The 21,125-nt window shown below is 41.4% G+C and overlaps 1 protein-coding gene across 2 annotated transcripts; it reads left to right on the top strand.

Annotated features, from left to right (window-relative positions):
- The first annotated feature begins 3,043 nt into the window (after window positions 1-3,043).
- On the top strand, window positions 3,044-21,039 carry LOC116932147 (netrin-3). Of its 2 annotated transcripts, XM_032939915.2 has the most exons (7): window positions 3,048-5,026; window positions 15,496-15,684; window positions 17,333-17,482; window positions 18,043-18,108; window positions 18,755-18,823; window positions 19,743-19,917; window positions 19,988-21,039. In XM_032939915.2, the coding sequence occupies exons 1-7, from the start codon at window positions 3,739-3,741 to the stop codon at window positions 20,136-20,138; spliced, it is 2,088 nt and encodes a 695-aa protein (XP_032795806.2). In that variant the 5' UTR covers window positions 3,048-3,738; the 3' UTR covers window positions 20,139-21,039. The 2 variants fall into 2 exon arrangements, with proteins under 2 accessions (XP_032795807.2, XP_032795806.2); XM_032939916.2 differs by lacking the exon at window positions 17,333-17,482 and having other exon boundaries at window positions 3,044-5,026.
- Window positions 21,040-21,125: the final 86 nt, after the last annotated feature.

The raw sequence follows: 21,125 nt of genomic DNA, 5'->3' as shown, positions 1-21,125 counted from the left end.
AGATAAAACGCATCGAAGAACGATTTGTGATGATGTCGTTAAAAACACAGATTACCATATCGTAAATGACGTTATTACGTACAGCTGCTTGATTCGCATTTTATACCTTGCACCGATATAAGCAAAACTTTAGAAATTACCTTAAAGTGAAATTTCGAATTAAATATCTTTTTTTCATTTCCCTTAGAGAAATTTGTAGACAGCATTTTACTAGACGAATAAATAACATATTTTTGAAGGATAAGTTTAAGCTAAAAAGCACCGTCTTCCTGTTCTTTCTTTTCTAGTGGAGTATGGTCGTGCTGAAAAAATAACCATGTCCGTCTTGGAGCTTTAAGATGAGTTGATCTATTCGTCTTGATTATGCAGCACGTTCTACAGCGATCCCGTTCTTTGTCGTCCCAAAAACGAGCAGGAGAGGGGACGTGCAAAAACAACTGTAGCGAGGATTTGGTCATGAGAGCTGGTTATTCAAAAGTGACAGCCTAATACAAATTCTCTATCGCCTGTCGCAACCTATCCTGAAATATGGTTTTTATCGCTATACAGCACTGAAAGAAGCAGGAAAAAGAACGTCAAATCCTAGAATTTAAACTTTAATTCTACTTTTATTGTCCTATTATGGCACTCACCTAACGGCAAGCTCCTTCTCGACTTCAGCTATTTCGAGTCTATAGTTGTTTCATCAAACTTAAATAAACTAGCGATACGTAATTTTGGGTAACACTGTAGCGATATACGTATTTAAGGTAGATCTTTCAGCTTTGACATATCCATGCTAACTTCAGTCTGTGGCAAACATAGAAGATAGATATTGTGCGCTCTGCAAGTAGGAATCGCTCTCAATTTTTAGAAACCGGTTAACAGGGAACATGGGAACAACACTCCATTTGATTAATTGCTTAGCAATTCGATAAATGTTATGCTAGATTGCTAATGCATAGCACAACCACCAAGTAATAATCTTCGGCGTAGCTGTACGCTGGGTGCAACTGTGTGGACAGTGAGGCATTACAAAGATTGGTATGGATTCAAGAACAGAAGCGTATGTTTCTTTTCGGAAGTTTTCCTCCGAATTTGACCGACAGCAAGTTACGAGTAATACGTTGCACTTTTATTTCAATTTGGGCTTCCTCCTTCCATTTCGACAACTAGGCTACTTAATTGGTTTTACATAATAAATGTGATGTTTTGTGAAGAAAAGTTTTAGATGGCCTTAGACTTCTGGGAGTAATTGCTAAGCCCCTGGGCTCATCGTTGCGTCGAAACGTAGCCACCTTTTAATCTGAGAAACTATAAATGTTTTAATGGCTGTTGTCGCGCATGCGCTTGCAAGCTCGAGTCATCCATCTCCTCCTATCATAATTCATATCTTCTACTGAGTCATCAGTTTTCCATTCGTTATTACTTTAAGGAATTAGTAGATGAGAAAACTCATTTACTCCATTTGCTGCTAAGTAAGGAGATGTAAAACTTGAGCGCTGAGAAATTATGCATAGCGCGAAGATAGAAATCAAGCATTTTCGTAATCTGTAATAAAGATTACATCATTCACGCGCCGAGGAGTGCTCACGTACGACGGGAAGAAACCGACGTCATCATAGCACGCCAAGGGAAAATGTCCGTACCTGATCAAAGCGTTTGCACTGTCCTACTCCTCACTCCTATTTTGCGACCTCCAGAAAACTCCAGGTGTTGAAGGTTTTCTAAAAAAATAACAAAATAAATGAATAAATAAATCAATAAATCAATAAAGTTCCGTTTTGGTAGCGACAGAGCAAAGTCGCCTGTTTGGCAATTTGCAATTCATTCGCATCCTAATTGGAAGTATTTGCGTTTGACTATGCTGTGCATTTGCGAGGGCAACCGGATTTTGGTTGGAGGAAGAAAACGTTGATTCGAGATGAAAAAAGAAAGAAAGAAAGAAATAATATGAAATTCCATTGAGAAGGGCAGATTGTGAATACCGAGAGTCAGGACTCAGAAATAGTAGAACGGAAAGGTTGCTTGCAAGTAGTCGAGCCGTCCAAGGGGGAGGGGAAAGAAAAAGAAAAAAAGGACAGTACTTCTTAACAAAGGAGGAGCAAGCGTGTGTGTGAATGTGTGTGTGTATGTGTGTGTGTGTGTCTAGTATATATGAGAAGAGAATAAGAGAGAGAGAGGGGCTCGCTGGGATCACGGAATAAAAAATAAAAAACAAAAAAAGCCGAGAAAAGAAAGAACATAAGACTGGAAGAGAGTAGGTGATGAGAAGGCAGGGAGGAAGAGGAGGAGGTTAACTGGAGGGAGGTCAGTTTCATTTTCCGAGTGACAACTGTGGCCCATGTCCGACAGTGTGCTTTTCCACACCCTCGGCCACAAAATTCGACACCAAGTTTAAGATATATATTCCCTCCCTCGTTGTGTTCTTTTTCTCCTTCTTCCCCCTTCCAGATTCTTGTAGACTTGTCCTACACTTATTTTTTGTCCAACACTTTCTAATTTCCTCTTTTTTCTCTCTCTCTCTCTCTCTCTTTCTCTCTTTAATGCCATGAGTCTGGCACGTTTTATTAATCTCTTTCCATAGTGAGGCAAAGCCATCTTCTACAAATGCGATACACACTTCAAACCAAAAGTATCAAAGAGAAAACTCGTGATACCCATTTTCGGCTATTTTGTAATAAAATGTTTCATCCGGTCCAACATTTTTTATTTATTTATCTATTTATTTATTATTATTCTTATTCTTATTATTTTTTTTTTATTGATTAAAACACAACACAAGCAGAGGATTTGGATGCAACTTGGTGACTCGGGTGTCCGCCCATCTGCATTTAGCACTTGAATGTGTCACCGTCGAAAATGCACACAAGTTTTTGTACTGAAAAAAATAATGAATAAGAAAAATAGTGCGAATTCCTTTGGGATTTTTTTTTTTTTTTTCACCGACAAAAATGAAAAAGAACGAGCTGACTAGCCTATCGGGGTGGTAGCGAGCCCCCCACCACGGCAACACTTCTTAGGCGGTGACGGTTCGCCACTCTCGGGAGGCTAGAGAGGTAAGCGATCCGACAGCGGCGGGTTCAGTTCAGTTAGTAGTCGACTGTTGTTCCGTTCACACAAGCTCTCGTCTCCCTTCCCTGTTTTGCCTACTTTCAAAACGCTTTCGCCTAGTAAAACCAAACAAAAAACGAAACAAAAACCAAAACAAAAAAAACAAAAAAAAACAAGACTGAACTTGAATTGGGGAAACAAGATCTAAATAGATTTGTCAAAGTTAAATTTTCGGCCCATTTGCAGACTTAGTGCAGTGAAGCGGACGGATCAGTGTCGAACTTTGCCAGTGGTACTCTTTCATTTTTGAACTCTTGAATAATCGTTGTCATACTTAGCTATCTTCATCGACTTGAAACAACTTAGCTTCTGGGTCGGTCGAGAAGTCGAAAGCGAAATGGTAGCACGTGCGAATCACAAATCATGAACTTGATATTCTTAAAAACTAGACGACGCTGAAAGATAAAGATAATCAGTGTCAACGAAAGATTCGACGTGCTAATTAGTTTTCGACTAGAGCGGCTACTTCGGAATCGAAAACGCCGACGCCTCCATCTGCGCTAATCAAAACATTCGACTTGAACTTGAATTGAACGAGGGCTGAATTGAGGACCGGAAGGTGGACACATCCGTTAGGCGTTGTTCTGTGAAATTCGTAAAAAGCGCACACCATATTCGGATCGGCAAATCGCGGAGCTGCAAAACATGGCGCTGAAAAGCTGGGAAATGATTCTGCTGGCCGTTTCTCTACTGACAGCCACCAATACGGTGACGGCCAAAAGCACCAACAGCAACGGAAGCGGGGGCAGCAGCAGCAGCAGCAGCGTCACCGGCGGCGGTGGCAGCAGCGGTTTTCTGCACATGTTTGCAGCCCAACAAAATCCTCCCGATCCGTGCTACGAAGAGATTCCAATCGGTCTGGCCAATCAGGCAGGTGTGGGCGCCGTCGGAGGGGCGACATCCGGCGCGTCGACGGCCGTTTCCAGCAGCGGCACTATTTTGCGCTCGCGACGCTGCGTACCGGATTTCGTCAACGCCGCCTTCGGGAAAGAAGTGGTGGCCACGTCGACGTGCGGCAACCCTCCGTCGCGCCACTGCTACACCAACACGGACGAGAAGGGCGAACTGGCTCGGCTGTGCAGCGTGTGCGACGCGAGCAACGCCCGCCGACGCCACCCCTCCACCTATCTGACTGATTTGCACAACGTGAACAACATGACCTGTTGGCAGTCGGAACCGTTGGTCTCGTCGCCGCCTTCGTCGCCGTCGTCAGCCTCTTCTTCTCAGCCCGTGCTGCCGTCGTCGGGCGGCTCCGTGCTGACCGAGAACAACGTCACGCTGACACTGTCCTTGGGCAAGAAATACGAGTTAACCTACATCAGCTTACAGTTTTGTGGCCGTAAGCCAGACAGCCTGGCCATCTACAAGAGTATGGACTTCGGCAAGACGTGGCAAGCGTTCCAGTACTACTCGTCGCAGTGCCGCAAACTCTACGGCCGGCCCAACCGCGCCATCATCACCAAGTCCAACGAACAGGAGGCTCTCTGCACCGATGCTCATTCGCTACTCGATCCGCTGTCCGGATCGCGCATCGCTTTCAGCACGATGGAGGGCAGGCCTAGCGCTTTCGATTTCGAGAACAGTCCCGTCCTGCAGGACTGGGTGACGGCCACCGATGTCCGCGTCGTCTTCCATCGCTTCTACCCGTACGGAGAGGACAACCAGCGCGGCGGCGGAAGCGCGGACAACAACAACGGGTCGACCGCTGCCGTCTCCGTTCGCGACTATTCCTTCTACGCGGCGGCGGATTTCGCCGTTGGCGGACGATGCAAATGCAACGGTCACGCCTCGCGCTGCGTCCAGGGACGAGACGGACATCTCGGCTGCGACTGTCGCCACAACACAGCCGGACGTGATTGCGAGAAATGCAAACCGTTTCATTTCGATCGGCCGTGGGGACGCGCCACCGCCAAAGACGCCAACGAATGCAAAGGTAGGATTCACTCGGCGTTTTCCGACCCTCACGAGACTCACGAGACTCACGAGACTCACTCGTCTGTCACATTGCTGTCAACTGCGCTTGCAGGATTGCTACACTGTTCGTCTTTCTAGTTGGCCAGAAGACATTCTGATTTGAGTAGGCTAATAAAGCCGCAATCGTGACGACCTAAACAGAATGTCGGTGCTTTGAAGTGATGCCTTGATTTGCTTTTGTTTGTTACGGACGTTTACGAGATGAAGCCCGCAACAAGTATTAGGCAAAGGAGACGAGCGTAAGCGGCCTAATGACGTTGCCTTTGCCTGAATTTAGAGTTTTCCATGGCAGTCAGGCTACCCTAAGCATAAATCTAGCGCACCGACCGACGACTAGTTGAATGACTGCAGGCCTACCTTCTCCTATTCCCATCCATTTTTCTTTATTCTGTTTTTGTTTTTTTGTTTTTTTGTTTTTTTCTTGTTTCTTCTTTCTTCAAGACTAACAAATTAGAGCTGAAATATATTCATGAGAGATAGTTGAATGGGCACGAAAGAGTTTCCTAATGTATATTTCTTGAAGAAACATACTTTTCTCGTTCCAGTGTAATAGCATTGAAATCTGTTGATAGCCAATTTCAATCGCAAAGGCGCTGAACTGGCTCCGTCCAAATTACATGTAATAACGACCGTGAAGCCATCGATTGGCGCATTCATTTTAAAGGGCAACAGTCGCCTAGCGGAAAGTCGTTCGATGCCTTGTCTATGATTTCAAATTTTACGCTAAGCCATAAGAGACAATCTCGAGGCAACCAAAAATGCCCTTAAGACTCCAGACGTTTATTGAATTTGCCATTGTCTTTCGAGCTAATCACAATTTGGGATTGAGTTCGTTGGCGGTGGGCAACAGGCGGTGGGCAGCAGGCGGTGGGCAGGAGGCTGTACAAACCTTTTGACAGACCGGCTGACTTTTTGTTGTTGTTGCTTTTCACTTTAGCGCTGTTTTGGCGTAGATTTTATCCTTTTGTTGTTGTTGTTGTTGTTGTTTTTTGCTTTTTTTCGTCAAAATGCGTTTTTAAAACATCAAGTTCATGAGCGAAAACTAGAGGCGTGTGCGGGGGACGAATGTTCATTGGTTTTCGCCGTTCCAAACATGTGGGAGTGATTTCAAAGTACCCTGCACATCGAGATCTTTGAATTTATTTTTGGTGACGCGTTCATTGGTATCGCAACGGTAGTTAGAATGTGTCGTTTCTATTCATTTGGGGACTCTTTGAGATCCTCATTGATCTTTTCGTTTGGAAAAAAACGGAAAAAACCCATTAGCGAGAACGGAGCCGTCAAATTGAGCAAATTTTATCTTATTTCCCACCATCTTGGCTCAGGTCAAATGTCCGCTTTTCTATGAATAGACAATCGAAAAAAGAGTAAAAAAACCAAAAAAAGAAAAAAAGGAAAACCTAAAACAGGTGAAAACTGGGCCTAGGTTGACATGAACACATGAACACAATTGTTTGGATGCTTCAGTCGAATAGGATGAAGAACGAAACCATCTGTGCGTGACATGGCGATAAGTGACTACAATTATCGGCCCTCCTGTGCCTTGGCCGGAGGAGAAAAGCAAAAATGGTTGGGAGGTTTTGGATTAGCCAAGGAATCAAAACGGTTGAATCAAATGTTGTGGACAAGAGCGATGAAGATCTGGCGTAGAAGGTTTATGACCAAAAAAAGAGAACGCGGAGAGTTGCAATCTTGGATCTGTTGCTGAATGTGAGTCAAATACCGAAAAGGGGGGAAAAAAAAGAAAAGATAAAGGAGGCAGAGTAAAAACAAAACAAAACAAAAAAAAAAGAGAAAAAAGAGAGAAACTGGGACCACCTATTAACGATCAGATAATGGGCTCATTAGACACACACACTCCCCCCATATGGCTGCTGCCGAGTTATTTAGGAGCACGATGTTATTCCTCGCGACTGGCTGGCTTGCCTAGTCGCACACCGCAGTTATTTCCATATTTCTCGGGCATTTTCAAGAAATCGTTTGGATTTCCCTTTTTTTTTTTTTTCTCTCGTTTTTTTTTTTTTTTCCTCCCCCAACAGCCGTTTCTACTAGCTCACGGGAATAGAAGAGCAGCATTTGAGGCTCAGTTTAATTGAAAAATTTCCTGAGCCCGTCAACCGCTTTGTTATTGACGTCCATAAATGAAATGTTTATTTGAACCATTATTTCCTTTTCTCCCCTCTCTCATTCCACTACGATAATCACATATGGATATCTCTTTTGCATCGTGCTTGCCTCCCCCCCTCTAGGCCGTCCCCCTTCCCTTCCCCCTTCCAAGCAAAAAAATAAATAAATGAAATAAATGATGCGATCGATGTGTTAAAAAGAGGGAGACATTGATAGCCAAAACGTACACACGTGGACCGTGTCGAAGCATGAAAACGTTCATCTACCGGAGTTTTTGTACGTGGCTTATTTATTTTTTTTATATATACATTTTTTGTTGTTGTTGTATATATAGAAGAGCGGCAGTATGTCTATAGTTTCATCCCGCATGTCAAGAGGGATGTCCAACAGCTTTGTTGTCCCGTGGATAGTTGGTATTCGAGAGCTGGCAGCGAGCAGGGGCCTACCATAGAGAGGGAAAAATCGTTGTTGAGCCAGTGACGGATCCCGATAAGGAAACGTTGTTCTTGGCTATCCTTTTTCCGCTGCTGGCTCGTGAAGACAATGATGTGCCACTATCTGGCACGTATGAACAAGGACGAATTTATATAAAGATAGAAGAGGGTCTTTTCAGGTGAAAGCCATTTCCTTTTTTAAACGTCGACTTTTTTTTCTCCTCTTCTTCTTCTTCTTCTTCTTTCAAAGCGTCACAAGGACTACTTGAAATCTTTTTTTTTTTTTTTTTATATATTTTTCATTTATTTATTTATTTTTTTTTATATTTATTTATTATATTTTTTCATACAAGTTGAATGTGAAATGCTTATTGTTGCCATGGCTGGCTATTGCCTGCCGACGTTTTTGACAGCAGAAAATGGGATGCACGTGTTATATTAGGCTGCGCGGTGTCATCGCAGGTTATATCCTCATTATTCAAGAACGGGCTTGCAGATGTAAATCAATATCTCATGTGCCAACAGCGTTTTTGAACACAACAGATAGCCGAATGTATACACCTAACGTGTATCATCTGTTTCGTATGCTCCACGTCCACTTCCTTAACCCCAACCAGGTATGTAGCGAGAGTATCGAAAGTTTCTCATAGATAAATTTGATGTCTGACGATGCAGCACAACCCGACATTCCATCCGTTCTCCTTTTTCTACTTTTCCTTCTTTTCTTCTTCTTTTTCCTTTTTTTTTTTTTTTTCATTTTTTTCTTTTCTTTTTCTTTTTCTTTTTTTTTGGAGCTGGGAAGGAGGGGGGTGCTCTCCATTTCCATCGAGTGACTCGTCTAGAAGCGAAGAACTGGAGGAGAACCAGGAAGAAAAGGAGAAGAGATGCCACATCTCTCTGTCTCTGTGTCTCTCTGTCTCTCCGTCCGTCTGTGTGACGTGACATTGATTCATTCCACCCTGAACGGTAACTGACCATCTCTGCTGATAGCTGCTGCCGGATCAACCGTGTTTGGAGACAAAAATGTGTGTTGAACAAACACAAGGACTTAAAGTTGATCGCAGCTTTCCAACGTGTTATACAAGAATGAAAACAAGAAATATCGGAGGGCACCGGGCCCCACTTAGGCGCTGCTCTAGACTTGTTTGACATCAACGCACAACCGTCGAACAGGAAATGAAAGTTTTCAAGTCCAAAGAAAAGAAACAGATGTAAAATGTCGTGTGTCATAGGGACAGAAAGAATGTCGCGTTAAATGGTCAAGGTTGGCCGAACACGGATAGAACAAAACAACAACAAAAAATCGTTGCTTATCTTGACAGTAAACAAACCAGTCGCCGTGTTCGATATATACAAGAAAGTTTTACATTCCGCCCAATCCCAATCAATGTTGTAGATAACTAGATAAGGCAAACGTGCACATTGCAACCCATTTTTTGTTTCTTTCCCGATTTTGCGCGGCTATCCCTTCACTGGAAGAAAGGAGAAAGAGAAACTTGGAGAAACATAAGACAATTTGCCCCTCTTGTGTCCAGCTGACATTTGGTGAGCGTCAACTGTTCATTGAATGGACGTCTGTGTTATTCTCGTCGTTCGCATCGCATTCGATCTTTCGCGACTGCTCATCAGTCCAAGGTGTTTTCGGTCAAACAAAACGACCGTCAATTGACGAACGTCGTTCTTCTGGTTTTGAAATGTAGCATTTTCTGGTTCAACACTGAGATGGCCACTAGCGACTGTCAGAAGCAAGGGAAAATGCTAGAAAAACAAAAACCAAGACAATGGATCGAGTCTGGCATGCAAGAAATAGCATGCGATGACGAGCACGATTAGGAACGGGTCAATCTGATGGGTGGGCAGGGTGGCGCACCAGAGCCTCGTGAATGCAAGAGGCCATTGCTCAATAGTTCGATTGATGGCACCACCCATCCGCCTATAGGATCCGTCTCATGTCGGTCGGTTCTCTCTTTCGGCAAGGTAGCAATTATCTATTCGGTATAGTTGGATCAAAGGGCCAAAAATTGTCGAGTATTTTACGTGATTGTGTGCACTCAAATGCTCCCTATTCGTCCGTTTCAAATGCGGCAAATGCTGGCTGCTGGCGGCCATTCAAATGCCACAGTCCAACGCCAAGGGAAGAGAGAGAGAGAGAGAGAGAGAGAGAGAGAGAGAGAGAGAGAGAGAGGGGGGGTTGGGGAGGGGAAGGAGGTGGTTGTGAGAGAAGATTGTAGGGGAATTAAGAGGCGTAATGAGAGGTTTGCGGGTGGTCACCTTTTGTGTTCCACCTGCATCATCTCAACATGTACACGTATGACCCCTCCAGCTCCTGACGTTTCTCCCATTAACAGAGATGAAAATGAGTTAATTCTTTAGCCGTGTGCAAGGAGGATTCTTCAGCGCCCAATTCATTACACAGCTGTTGGCCTATAAGCGCATGTACACGTTTATTCTGTTTCAGTTACATTTCTTTGACTTCCCGTATTCTTTACAAGAGAGAGAGAGAGAGAGAGGGAAAAAAAGGGAAAAAGAAAAAGAAAAACAGAAAAACAAAATATTTTTCTTCTCGGCTTTAAAGTGATTCCCAAAAGCAGGGCGAGAAACGTGCCTTTAGAGCAATATGCAGCTGCTTTTTTCAACAACGAGAGGGAGGGTATAGGTACGTTTAGAGCACGTTAGGAGGAAAAGGAAAAAAAAAAAAGTAAAGAAAAGAAAAGAAAAGAAAAAAAAAAGGTGCCCCATGAGCCAGGAGGGAATGAACTGGGGAGGGATTACGGGTCATCGTAGCGGCATCAAAGGCAAGTCGGGGCTTGTGCAGGTGAGTTCTGAATGGATGGCCTACGAACGCAGTGCAAGAGAAGAATACCTGGAATATTCGGAAAGAGTTTCTTTTATTATTTTTCTTTTTCTTTGACCATACTTTTTCTTTCCCTCGGTCGCTATTCGTTTCTTTTTTTCTTCTTTTTCTTTTTGTTCCTTTTTTTGTTGTGCTGTGCGGTGTGTGTGTGTGTGTGCTGCACCATTGCCTTCCAAAAGTCTTGTGTGAAGCGCATTTTTTGTTTATCTTCCCTCAGCCTCCCACCCGTTTGCTAGCCCCTTTTTCTCGCACACTTTGAAAAATGGCGAGTTGAGCTTTCAAATCGAAGATAGAGAAACTGGGCTCATATTTTTATTGTCATTCCAGTCGTCTGAGGCAGTTTCATTAAATTCAGGTGGAATACTTCAAAGTCCGTAGTCATTTAGGGCAGCTCTTTTTCTCGAGTTCCGTCTGACATGTTATGGTAGATGATCTGGAAGATGAAGCGGCATGTTATGTAAGCGATTTTCTTGATTCACTTAGCCTTGTTTTTCAACACGAACCCAATCCAGGCTATTCCGCATTCCACTCACATATTCCCTTTACGGACGGTTATCTTTACCTGGCTCAATCTTGTATTTAAAATATATATATATATATATATAATAATAAAAAAAAATAATAGCAATAAATAAATCTTGTAAGAAAAGGTTAGACTTTGATTGTATTTGTGCTATAGATATTTACTACAACCGGTGTGTGTCCACGTGCACTGCGCGTCTACCTTACCATTTCTATTACTATACGTCTGTGTGCACAATGGAGTGTACTTTATTTCCCCTCAATCTATTTTTCTGCATGAAAATGGTAAAGGAAAAAAAAAAAAAAAAGAAGCTGTGATGGTAAAAACCCACCTTCGTTTCATTTTTGGAGAAGGGCAGAGAAAACACGTTAAACCGGAAGGAGAGGGTGTTTTGGTACACGGCACAATTGGTATACATACACACACACACACACACTAGCATAGCACGCCACGAAGCCAAAGCCTGCTACATCAGCTTCAGCTGGTATATTTTATGTTTATAGCTGGGGAGTGGAAGGAAGGTCAGCAATGTGTGAAAAGGTTTATAGAGGTATATACACCTTTAGAAGAGCGAATGCGGCATAGCTGACTATAGCTGCGCGATTGTCCGCCTGGCAAATCGCATCGCCCCCTCGCTGAGTTTCTCATCAGACTCCAGCCGGGGTCTTCCATAATAATCGACCTCTGCGTCCTCCTCTTTCTTTCTTTCTTTCTTTCTTTCTTTCATTTTTTTTTTTTTTTTCCTTTTATTTTATTTTTTTTTTCTCATTCACAATAGATCTTTCGCTACAGCTCGAAAAGTCTCTGAACAGTTTCCCCTTGGCCTATAGCATTCCCTGCCATGACTGCCACCGCAGCGCCAGTTATGATTTCTAATTCATTTCCCCCCTCTCGGAAAAAAAAAAAAAAAAACTGAGTCCCTCGCAGACAACAAACGATGCGTTCTATATGCATGCTTTACGGCGGATTTGCATTCGAACGAGCTGCCAGATCCGATCTGCTGATGCCCCTCAGCCGTTAGTGACACTCGCTATCTAAAGGCTTATGAAATGAATTTACAGTTATATCACCAAACTGGTAATTTGGGCATTCAGGGAATTAGATTGATCGATAAAATTTCTTCGAAAAACGACCCAAGAGATTTTTGTTTTAATTCTTTCCAACAGAATTTGCTACTTTCGAAAAAAATAAAAATGAAATGAAAAATAAATACCTCTTTCTGAAAGAAAAAAAAAAAAAGTAGGTATTCCTACATAATAGAAAGGCACGGAAATAGAAGCGAGTTACTAGGCAAAGTGAGCTTTGTGTAATGTCCGTTGCCGTGTAGTGGTTGAGGGCATGTTTACGCGAGTGAGAGAACGCAATGGGCGTTGTCCTCTTTCCACCGTTGGCTGTGTTCTCCTATTTGGTTTGTGTATACTGTTTATGCAAACAAATCCTACTCAATATATTTGATCCCTTTCCTGTGAGCTTTGGACCTCTACATCCGCTTAGTGTTGATTGCTTTTCCGTAGAAAATGGTAAACATGAATCTATAATGCCTAATCTGGCGTTTTGCATTACGCTCGATGGCACTGAATAATAGTTAAGCAATCTTTGGGCTGACAGCTGACACTAAGATACATTGGGTAATCTGTCATTGCGCCTTTCGCCGTGCTCGTTGTGTCTCTCTGCCTGGCCACGGACACTTCAGCTGAACAGCAATCCTAATTGTCTTTGCATGTCCTCCGTTAATTATTGGCTGCTTCTACGTCGCGCTTAAATGAACGGACATAAAACACTACACGGCACGCCTTTGTCCCAGGTAGAAATTAGTTTTAAACCATTTTAAACAATAAAAATAAAACACCCTATTAATTGTGTTGCGTAGGCTATTTTGTACTTGAAGCTTGAAGCTTGAAGAATGCCAAATTGTTTATATTTCTTGCATTCGCGCAGATGATGCAATCTACTGCCATAAATGGAATGAATTTTTGGAAAAATATTTTTTTTTGTCAGAACGTTAGTTGCTTGTCAGCACGTGCCTTCGATTAAACTTTGATGGACATGTAAAATGTTCGAAGTCAAGTTGGTTTCCTTGCACTGCATTCGATTCACAGTCGTCGTTTCTAAATTTGGCCTTACTTCTTTCAGCGGATAGGTTTCATTTCGCTTACGTTCGAGTAGGCTATTACCAGATATCAAACAGAAAGCTATGTTTAAGCATGTATTAGTAGACTAGTCTTATGCGCTATTTTAGGCACTTCTGCGTATTTTGACTATGTGTTTCCTTTGTTTATTTGCCGTACCTCACATTGCTGGTATAAGTTTCAAGTTTTAAACCAAGCCAGCCCGTCAGCATTTGTGATTCAAATGAAATGTCGGGATAATTATGAGATGCGTCATATTCAGCCCTCTGAGCTGATGCCCTCCAGTAAAATCTAGACATAAACACGTTTCACCCTCTCAAGCCAATCTTCAACGGTTGCGGTAGACAAGAGTTGGGCCTACCGTCAAGTGAAAATTGAAATACTCCGACGCGAGAAAACAATGGTTTGATTTCATTTTGTCCTGCCCTAAATTGAAGCTAGTTTTTTCCTGAATCCATGAACTAAAACCTTTCCGATAACTAAGGCATAACAAACTGAAAAGCAATAAAGGTTTTCTTAAACGTATGCTTTTGTACATCACGAACCCGTGAAAGCCAAAAGGGCTGCCGTGGTGACCACGCACACCTTCGCATCATGACCTGCAGGTTAAAACATCGTCTCTCGTGTTCGCTGCGCATCGCATGGTGAAACTGAAAGAAAGATCAACACGAGAAACTGCTTTATTTGTCCACTTCGATTGCCGCCGTCTCCCTCTCCTGCAGTGTTGGCCCATTGTCATGTAAAAGTGCTGACTATATTTTTCAAATTTCATATACAGCAGCACAGGTTACGGCTAATGCAACACCAACGGTCACGTTCAAGACGGTAAGACTCGGAGTTTTGAAAAGAACACGCTGGTTGTAACGCGCTCAGGAGAAAGTATCGTGAAAAACTGTTTACCTACTATTAACTGATTTCTTAACCTAGGATGTTGGAAGCTTAATGGTGTTATCGTGTTTACGAAAATCGTTTATTGTGTGGCCATATCTTTGGAACTTTAAGTTAGCCACACGATAATAGCAAATACAATCTCAAGATCGATGGCGTTTAATTGCTTTAGGAACGGCGGCGGTAGAGGGGAATAATCGAATCAAGATCAAGGGGTGAATCACTGATTGGTTATTGGTCTTCCCCTTACAGTAGACTATGGATAGGTTTCCCTTTAGTCGGATGCGGATCGGATCCAAGTTACCCCTATGCCCACTTTCAGTCCACGGTTTTTCCTTTATTGTTAAGCAACCGATATGAACACGAGCAACCAATTTCTTCCCCAAACTCTTAACTCTCGCTGTAATTCTATTTTTGTATTGCGGTAACCGCTGTTTCCATTCACCCTTTGCATGCTCAGTGACCATCCAAGCCTGCCCTGATTGGCAATATCGGAAATCTATTTACGGCCAGCTAAGCATAAGGGGAAAAATCACAAATTCCTAATCTGAAGCGAGACGAAAAGGGGGACGACACAACTCGATCGGAAATCGTCATTTAAAACAAAACAGTTATAGGGGGGAACAATCCTGTCCGGTACCGGGCAAGCCGCCTAAACATCGTTTTTCCTTCATTTTTATGCCACTTAAAACAAATGCTGCTTGGGCATCTTTGCGTTCTACTTGAAGGCCTAGAAGGATATAAGAATTTCGTAAAAAGTCGGTTTTGACGCAAGCCGTCTCGGGCTACTTGAATAGTTCCAGAAAGCCTCAAATCATATGCAACCACCAGTCTGCAGAAGACTTTCTTAGTTGTGTCAAACGGTAAAATATTACGTTTCACGCACACTCTTGCTGCTGTTAATTACTGTAGACAAACTCACACGTATAGTAGGGTAGGGTATCTCCGGTTGAAAATTCTCTTTTTAATTCTGTTCATTCATCTTAATAAAAACAAAAAGAAAGAAAGAAAGAAAGAAAGAAAAAGAAACGAAAGCGAAAGAGAGAGAATTTTTAAGGAAAATCAGAATCAAAGCTTTCACTTAATAGGCGCTCAAGGCAAGAGGGCGACTATTAATCAAGTCTACGACAAATTAGGAATTGGTGTTAATTTCCTTACCTTTACCTACTTCTATTTTTAGTTGAACGTACGCATTATTATGCCGTTTAAGGGGCATGCCAACAATTCTTATACTTCCCTGTATACAATGAATTGCTGCGCGTTACCTGAACAAGATCCGCGTACCTTGTTGTAGCTTTGACAATAGTGTTACGTTAAGTCTAGTCTATATTAACTCCAGCTTGAATGCTCTTGAATTTTTAAAGTCCAGATCCAGAACAGTTGCGAAAAGGTGTAATTCTGTTAGTTCAAATAGAGTGTAGTTTTCATTAACGATACTATCATGACTAATGTAGTGAATTGTTTTTATTTCAGCATGCAACTGCAACCTGCACGCGCGAAGATGCAGGTTCAACATGGAACTCTTCAAACTATCTGGCCGTATAAGTGGAGGAGTCTGCCTCAAATGCCGTCACAACACGGCGGGGAGGTATTGCCATTACTGTAAAGAGGGCTACTATCGAGATACCGCAAAGCCCATCACCCATCGCAAAGCTTGCAAAGGTACCGCAATTTGTACATATGTGTCGGCATTTTTCCGTCTAAGAAAGAAATGATTTCATTCAGTGCAACTAACCAATTGACGTTTGATAATACTAGTGCTTGGATTCAAATTAGAGCAGTAGAAAATACTTGGCTAAAAGCTAGAATTACGGAAGTAATTGTTAGATTGCGCATTTAAAAGCATCACACTACTAATGGGATCACACTAACTATTGCACACTCGATTTCAAAATGGCCGCCGACATATCCGTTTGAAAAAGAAAAAAAGAAAAAGCTGTTGCTGCTTTAGCCGATAGTAAAGTGAAACCGCATCCTGTCTCCTTTTCGTGTAGCAGTGGCAAACAGCCAAGGGAATCGTATTTCGCCAAGTATCCTTTTTGAACCTGGTGTACGAACTGTACTACATAGTTTTCTCGGTTGAATTGGCTGGACGCTTGCTTTTATTCATGTCATGAGCTGCCCGTTAGGCAAGATTACCTGATTATAACGCCTCGATCTTGAAACTTGCGTGCGTCGTTCGGGGGTGAGCATTGGGATCTCAGATAAGACAAGACAAATCATTAGGTGTATATACTACGGGGTTGCGAGTCGCTGTTTGTACGCGAGCAGCCGCTGGCTCCAAAAAGTACAGCAGTTTAAAATGCTTCTTAGGTATAACAGCACGTTTCATCGCAACCAAAAAATCTGACAAATGTGTGATAAATGACCTAATGCCACTTTCAACGGCTCCTAATGCAACTCCTGGGATCATTGTTGTGGTCATATTGGAAGTTTAATTTAAGCTGCACCGTTTGTCGCAGCTGTCGAGTTTTGACGTCAGCAGCTCCACAGCTTGTGTTGCCTGCCAACGTGTGAAGTAGGCGGCGGCTATCTTTAGCCGACTAATAGCGGCAATGGGTGTTTTCTTGTCTCCGCCTCTTTACGATCAAGCACATTCTTTTTCCAGTGGAGTCGCTTAAAGAAACAGCAGACAATTCAGAGACGAGGGCGTGAAAGTAAAATGTTCGGGGGTGACACCGGGTTTAAATATCGTTTTGATCCTCGTAATAACTGTCGTCTGGAACAATAGTTGAAAAGAAACGTAGTCGGGGTTGCGTCTGTAACAAACTGATTGTCCTTCTCAATTCGTATCATTCTATCGTCACCGATATTCGTAAGTAATACAATTTCATTCCAATTTGTTACAGTACTAATGATATATTCGTTGCAAGACAAAGAGAAATAGATTCTCATTAACAGGCGGGTTCGATCCTAATAAAATACACGCAACAAGTAAACCGAAATTTTCTTTATAACCGAAATAGGCCTACGTATAGGAATGCAGCAACACAAATAGTGTTTTGGTGAAAGATGGTTGCCTAAACTTGTTAAAATGAACAATGATTTCTTATAGGCTAATGGCTAGCTTCTTAACACTGTGGAAAAAAAAGGGTTTGTCTTTTCCCTTTGAAATTGGGTGTGTACGCTTGTTGTATGTTTCTACCAAATAACCGATATAAATGAAAACTAACCATTATTTCCTAGAGTATGGCTAGGCTAATCTTAGTGATCGTGATACATTTGCATGGTTTCGATGATGCATGGCTAGAGAATACTTAACGCGTTTTCTCGTTTTTTTTTTCTTGTTGTGGGTGGGCACGTCAAACAGAATGTGAATGTCATCCAGTTGGAGCATCAGGCAGGACTTGCAATCAAACCACTGGGCAATGCCCTTGCAAAGATGGCGTCACCGGAATCACATGCAACCGTTGTGCCAAAGGATACCAACAAAGTCGGTCACCCATAGCTCCTTGCATCAGTATGTTTTCTACCCTTCTTATTCAAGTCATATTAAAACCGTCGACTAATGGGACTATCAATCTATGCATGTTAGTCTAATATGTTGTTTAATACCGTATTCTGCATAATGCGGGTAACTTCATTGTTCTTGGACGGAACTTGCAAATTGTGTTGCCTTGTCTAGGTTTTCAGTACTAGCATGAATCTTGATTCCTTTTTATGACAGTTGTGATTGTCATTGCTAAGCAGTAAGTCTTACTACGTGAGCAGTTTTTCCTATGATACAAAATTAAGACATGTCGCTAAAAGTATTTGCACAAGTTTTACAGGAATCACGTTTCACAAAATGTGAATATTTATTCACAAGCCCATGAGCTAAAACTAAAATCAAAATTTATTGTTGGACGTAACAGCTTCATCTTTTGGGCATATTAACAATGAGAATAAGTAAATTATTTCTTTGCAAATAGTGATTGACAGATCTCAAAGAAAATAATGACTTGCTCTGCATGATTTTTATGCTCTCTTTTATGAAATAATTAAATTCACTTTTGAACACCATGTGCAATTATTTACTAGGAATCCCCAAATCTTCACTAAATCCAGCACCCTCTTCAATGGAACCTACCTCTAATTCTAATTCAGGTAAGTCACTCTCTAAAGAGGCCGCTGTATTGCGGATCAACGCAGGGAGCTGTTCCAGATCTTTTTTTCCCACCTCGTTTAGAACGCCCAGAAACCAATTATTCACATATTGACGATCCAATGTGTTCAGTATGATATTAATTAGTGGCGAGCTTGATCCTGGCACATAACCTTCCATTGGCACTGGGATACGTAGAATAGAATAGCAAAACGAGAAGAATTACGCAGAATGGCTGGACTGTACGTTCTAGAATAGGCCAGGAGAAAAAACAAAAGATAGCCATAAGCTGACGCACTGTAATCAGCCTAAAGCAGGATCTTTATCATAACCGCTTTCTCTTTGGAAAGAACAGGTGTGGAAAGATATGGTGGAGACTCCTACAGAGAGATAAAAACCGCGCGACTAAAGCCAAATGCTTTGCCAATTTTTTATTGATGTACCAGGGGGTGTTGGCATTACTCCAAACGGATCGGCATAGTTTTATCTCTCTGTAGCAATCGACAGCGACTGTCAGACCGGTCCGCGTACACTGATCATCCGCTTAGGGTTAATTACAGTGTGCAGCCTCATGGTTTATACATACGGGAATTTTGCTGTCGTTAAATAACATGAAATATTTGCAATTTTGTCGTTGTTCACAATCAGAGAATTGCGGCCCTTGTCCAGCGGATAATCGACGATTGAATCTAAAGAAATACTGCAAACGCGATTATGGTAAACAGTTTTTTTGTGTTTTGTGTGTTTTGTGTGTTTTACTTTTTTTTTTTTACGTTACTCCTTTTTTGCTGAGATATCATTCAATAGCAGCGATGCGTTACTTTGTAATACGCTCAGTCAAAAAAGTTAAACCTTTAGCTAAATATGCGCTTTTTTAGGATTTCATTAGAATTTTTGAAACATCAAAGTTATTTAAATATTTGATGCCTATACTTTGTTAACACCTAGAACATTTTAGCTCACTGTTGCTTTTGAATCCTTTCGTAAGCCCTCTAGTAAAAACTTTTGGAAGTTAGGACTTTTGTGCTATATAGCCTGGTATAAAGCCATAGGTGCAAAATCAGCCTTTTTCCCCCTAAAGCTTTCCGCTTATTTTTATGCTTTTTTAAACTGATATTTTCTGCGGTTGAACTGTTCCGCTCGCTATCAGGAGTGCCACAAGCCAAGACACACTATTTGGCAATAATGGGACAAAAAGCACATTTAGTAGCACCTACCCAAAAACTTTTTAGCGGGACAAAACATACAACTCTGGTAGAACTTGGCTAGTATCAACTGTAGTGTGGCTTAACACTTTCGGCTACAAATGTTATAATGGGAAAAAGGAAGACAAGTCGAAACAACGATCAAATATAGAGAATCCCTTAGTGTTTTAATTTGAAAATTTAAATTTAAAAATTTCGGAGCTATTCGTTCGCCTTCTAAAAAGCTATAATGTCAGCAGGGGCTAACGTGCAATAGAAAATAGTTTAAGTTGTTCAAAATACTCTTACTTTTATTTAAAACATAATACCTCCATTGGTTGTGGAGAATGACAGTAAGTGGTTTTCAAACTTTATTCATGTATTTTCTTATACAGTAGGCGCCATCACATTGAAGTAAATGTTACATCCGATTCTGTTTTACATATTTACAGCATTGTTGGCGACGATTACGGCACGCGAGACAGCCGGAGAATGGGTAAAATTCACGATGAATGTGCAAACAATTTTCAAGAAAACACGAGACAACCGCATACGTCGTGGACTTACGTACTTCTGGGTCCGAATGGCTGATCTTGCTTGTAAATGCCCTAAGATCAAAATCAACAAGTAAAACAAAAAGTTCTTTTCTAAACTGTAAGCATTTCTGACACATTTTCGTTTTGTTTTGTTTCTTTAGATCTTACTTAATTTTGGGAGGGTCCGAGGATAGCAAGTATGGCCGACCAGGAATCGAACTCAATACCAGATCCATTGTTATCGAATGGAAGGCAGAATGGATCAGCCGAATGAGACGATTTGAGCGTCGTGCTTCTCGTAAATGCAAATGAACACTATTGTAAGTTAGTAATAACTATCGTTTGATTGGCTGACCAATTATTATTATTATTAAAATTTTTTTTTTTCATTTTCCAAGAAATCTTGTGAAATTTTCCTTTGTTCCATTAACACATATGACTATAGATCCGTGTATAAGTTTTAACGATTATCTGTTCTCCTTCTGCAATTTGTAATGTTCGTTTAACTCGCCAAACAAAAAGCTTACTCAGTCAAGACGTTATTGAAATGCATCGGCAAGACTAACAAAATCTTGGCCAATGAAGTAAATGGACTAGAATTTTCATACAGCGCTGTAAACGAAGCCAATCCTGTTTCTAAAACGACACGCTCGCTCCAACACTGAATGCGATAGCCAGATTAGCAACTCTGCTCTGGTATCCGTTGGGATAGCGCTTCGTGAGACTTCTTTGCACGAACATAATTTTTTTGGGTGTTTGTAGCAAGTTCCTACTTTCAATATTGTATTTGTACTTTGTGGTGGTGCAAAATTTCTGAAAAATAACAAAAAAAAAAAACAAAAAAAAAAAAAAAAAAAAAAAAAAAAAGCAAAAAACAAAAAAACTTCCGCTTTGATTTCTACTGAAGCCATTTCGTTTTTCTCCCACATTTTTACAAGTTCGATTAATTAAAGCGTTTTAATCATTCTTTTCAACAGCCCAAACTTGTCCTGTACATTAAGTTTCACTCCATTGTAGCAACATGCTCTACGTTAAATGTTCGATGTACATTATTTTCTTTTACATGCTATGCATCACAAAAATCAGTGTTTCAACTAACTTCCACTGTAGTATTCGTAACGGTATTTCCAAGTGGCCAGTTCCCAATTTGTCTCGATTTATGTTTGTGATAACTGTAGTACTATTATGTGTCAATACAAGTACGTCACCTAAACATAACACTGTGCACGATTTTTTCTAAACATCAGCTAACCAAGAAGATTGTAGTAAAAAAATTCCAAACAGAAAAAAAAAGCAAAT

Source organism: Daphnia magna, linkage group LG7 (genome assembly GCF_020631705.1).
Source record: "Daphnia magna isolate NIES linkage group LG7, ASM2063170v1.1, whole genome shotgun sequence".
Taxonomy (NCBI): Eukaryota; Metazoa; Arthropoda; class Branchiopoda; order Diplostraca; family Daphniidae; genus Daphnia; species Daphnia magna.
This window is presented reverse-complemented; position numbering and strand designations above follow the sequence as displayed.